The sequence below is a fragment of the Mandrillus leucophaeus genome, unplaced genomic scaffold (assembly GCF_000951045.1).
Source record: "Mandrillus leucophaeus isolate KB7577 unplaced genomic scaffold, Mleu.le_1.0 Scaffold174, whole genome shotgun sequence".
NCBI lineage: Eukaryota > Metazoa > Chordata > Mammalia > Primates > Cercopithecidae > Mandrillus > Mandrillus leucophaeus.
Genome location: NW_012101743.1, coordinates 4,505,664 through 4,508,235, shown reverse-complemented (window position 1 = coordinate 4,508,235; position 2,572 = coordinate 4,505,664). Strand labels below are relative to the sequence as shown.

Sequence of the window (2,572 nt, the reverse complement as noted above, 5' to 3'; positions counted from 1 at the left end):
TAAAAATGTTCAAACATGCACAAAAGTTTAAAGAATTTTTACAGTGAACATCAATACACCCACGACCTAGATTTCAAAATTAACATTCTTTTGTTATATTCCAATAATTTTCCCTTATTCTAGTAATAACAGAACTAGATATTATGTGTACATATATATATATCACATTCACAACAGTGTGAAACACCAACAGATACAGACTAAGGCCTTAACAAAACTCTTCTCTCAAGACAAAGGACCAAAAACGAGCAATCTAGCAATCGAGAAAATTGTAGATAGCTAATCTCGTCAAGCCAAACGCCATGGGGAAAAAGAAATGCAGACTCACCCTCACCCACGCCAGCAATGGCGGAACAGGAGCCTAGACTTCGGCTCTTAGAAGGCTCCAGTTTCCGTCTCCCATCCCCCACCTTTTCCCGCTCAGCAGAGACCACGTGGAGAGCCTGATGCCCCTCCCTCTCCCCTTGGAGGAGATGTCAGCATTACCCTGATGCCCCTCCCCCTCCCCATGAGGGTGATGTCAGCACTACCCAATTGTGAAGACACAATCCCTCCCCAGCAGTTTAGTTTAGAAACTGCCAGTCTTGGTATAGAACAACCTTGGCTTATCTGTTGAAGTCCCATAGGTAGTATTATTAGAGAATAACCCAGACTTTGGGAACTGTATAACTCTGAGATCATTTGAAATTTTCGTTTTGTTTTTCTTTTGGCTCCAACCAGGCCCCTGTTGTTAGTCTAGTGGGGTTTCCCCCTGCAAAGATTGGTCAGATCTGCTGTCTATCATCCTGGAAGGTGTTAAATACACAGGAAGTCCAGTCTCAGTGGGCAGGACCTAGCCTGAAAGGGCGGGCATTGCTAATGTGTTTTCAAAAGGTCTTCCCAATCCTCTGCTTTAGACAGATTGGACCTTAGAACACAACGGATCCTCAAGTGACTGACGGTGAGCTAACATGCCCTTTTGAGATTTTGGAATGTGGGGAGGATCTTGTTTAGGAACTTATTGAAGGTGGACCTGGTTATGTACCTGGTTATGGGTCACAAGACCTAAGCAAAGCCATATTTTTAGGCAATTTTAAGTTATTCTCAATGTTGTGCTAGGTTTCGTTATTCCCAAATATTTATAAGAGGTATGTTAAAAGTTACAGCCTTTACTCACCTGTGATGTGGATAACTTAGGGAAAAGTTCGTTAGAGTCATAGTTATTTGTGAAGATCCTACCCAGCAAAGTGGTGATCACAAGATGGCCTTCAACAACCATAGCACTGCAACTTAATGAAGAGGCAGCAACAGAAGAAAATCTGTGACCTGATTCAGATCGTGAGATAGTATTTTGAAGAACCTCCAGAAATAGCTGGAGGACACTTTGAGGGGAATCTGTTTTGTTGACATTCAAGCCAGTAGGAGTTCAAGCCGTTGTAATTTAAAAGGGCATGTCAGGCTTCCAATTTAAGAGTCTTTTTTTTTTTTTTTTTTTTTTTTTGAGACAGAGTCTCGAGCTGTCGCCCAGGCTGGAGTGCAGTGGCCGGATCTCAGCTCACTGCAAGCTCCGCCTCCCGGGTTCACGCCATTCTCCGGCCTCAGCCTCCCGAGTAGCTGCGACTACAGGCGCTGCCACCTCACCCGGCTATTTTTTGTATTTCTTAGTAGAAACGGGGTTTCACCGTGTTAGCCAGGATGGTCTCGGTCTCCTGACCTCGTGATCCGCCGATCTCGGCCTCCCAAAGTGCTGGGATTACAGGCTTGAGCCACCGCGCCCGGCCAAGAGAGTCTTAACAAATGTGTTTTCCTACCCAAATCAGCTATAAATGACAGAAGAAAAAAGCAAGTAAAAGAATAGCACTAAAATTGCAAAGGTTAGCAAGGAAGGATGTGATTAGCAGACCAAAATTTTGATGATTTCCTTGATATCGAACAAACAGGATAAAATTGGCTGGGAAACCAGAGTCAATGAATTCATAACACTGTACAGATATGGGAGAGGACTGCTGTAAAAGTGAATTATCTCTTTTCTATCATAGACCCAAAGGACAGATGATGTCACAGTCATCTGGATCAGGAGATGGGAGTGATGATGAGGCTACTACCTCTAAAAATGGTGGTAAGTAAATGAACTAGTAAAACTCAAGAGTTAATCTAAATAATTGTTAACAGCATGTCTAGGAAGCTTGAGTAAATTATTATGAAATTATTCCTCAGGGCCGGGTGCGGTGGCTCACACCTGTAATCTCAACACTTTGGGAGGCCGGCAGGCGAGGGCGGGGGGTGGTGACGGGGGAGGAGGGGTTGCGGGGGAGGATCACCTGAGGTCAGGAATTCGAGAGCAGCCTGGCCAACATGGTGAAACCCCGTCTCTACTAAAAATACAAAAATTAACTGGGCGTGGTGGCACGCGCCTGTAATCCAAGCGACTAGGGAACAGTGAGCGGAGATTGTGCCATTGCACTCCAGCCTCGTCAACAAAGCGGGACTCCGTCTCAAAAAAAAAAAAAAAAAAAAAAAAAGGAAATTCTTCAGAAGACCAGAAGATCAAGAGTAATGCAAAAATTAACTGGGCGTGGTGGCACGCGCCTGT

General features: G+C 44.4%; 1 protein-coding gene across 1 annotated transcript in view; it reads left to right on the top strand.

The window, feature by feature from the left end:
- Positions 1-525: 525 nt before the first annotated feature.
- CUL4B (cullin 4B) overlaps positions 526-2,572 on the top strand; it is a 57,332-nt gene continuing 55,285 nt past the window's right edge. Inside the window, 2 exon segments of the mRNA XM_011977191.1 lie at positions 526-940; positions 2,019-2,098. Of these exon segments, the coding sequence (XP_011832581.1) occupies positions 2,032-2,098 (67 nt within the window). The 5' untranslated portion in view covers positions 526-940; positions 2,019-2,031.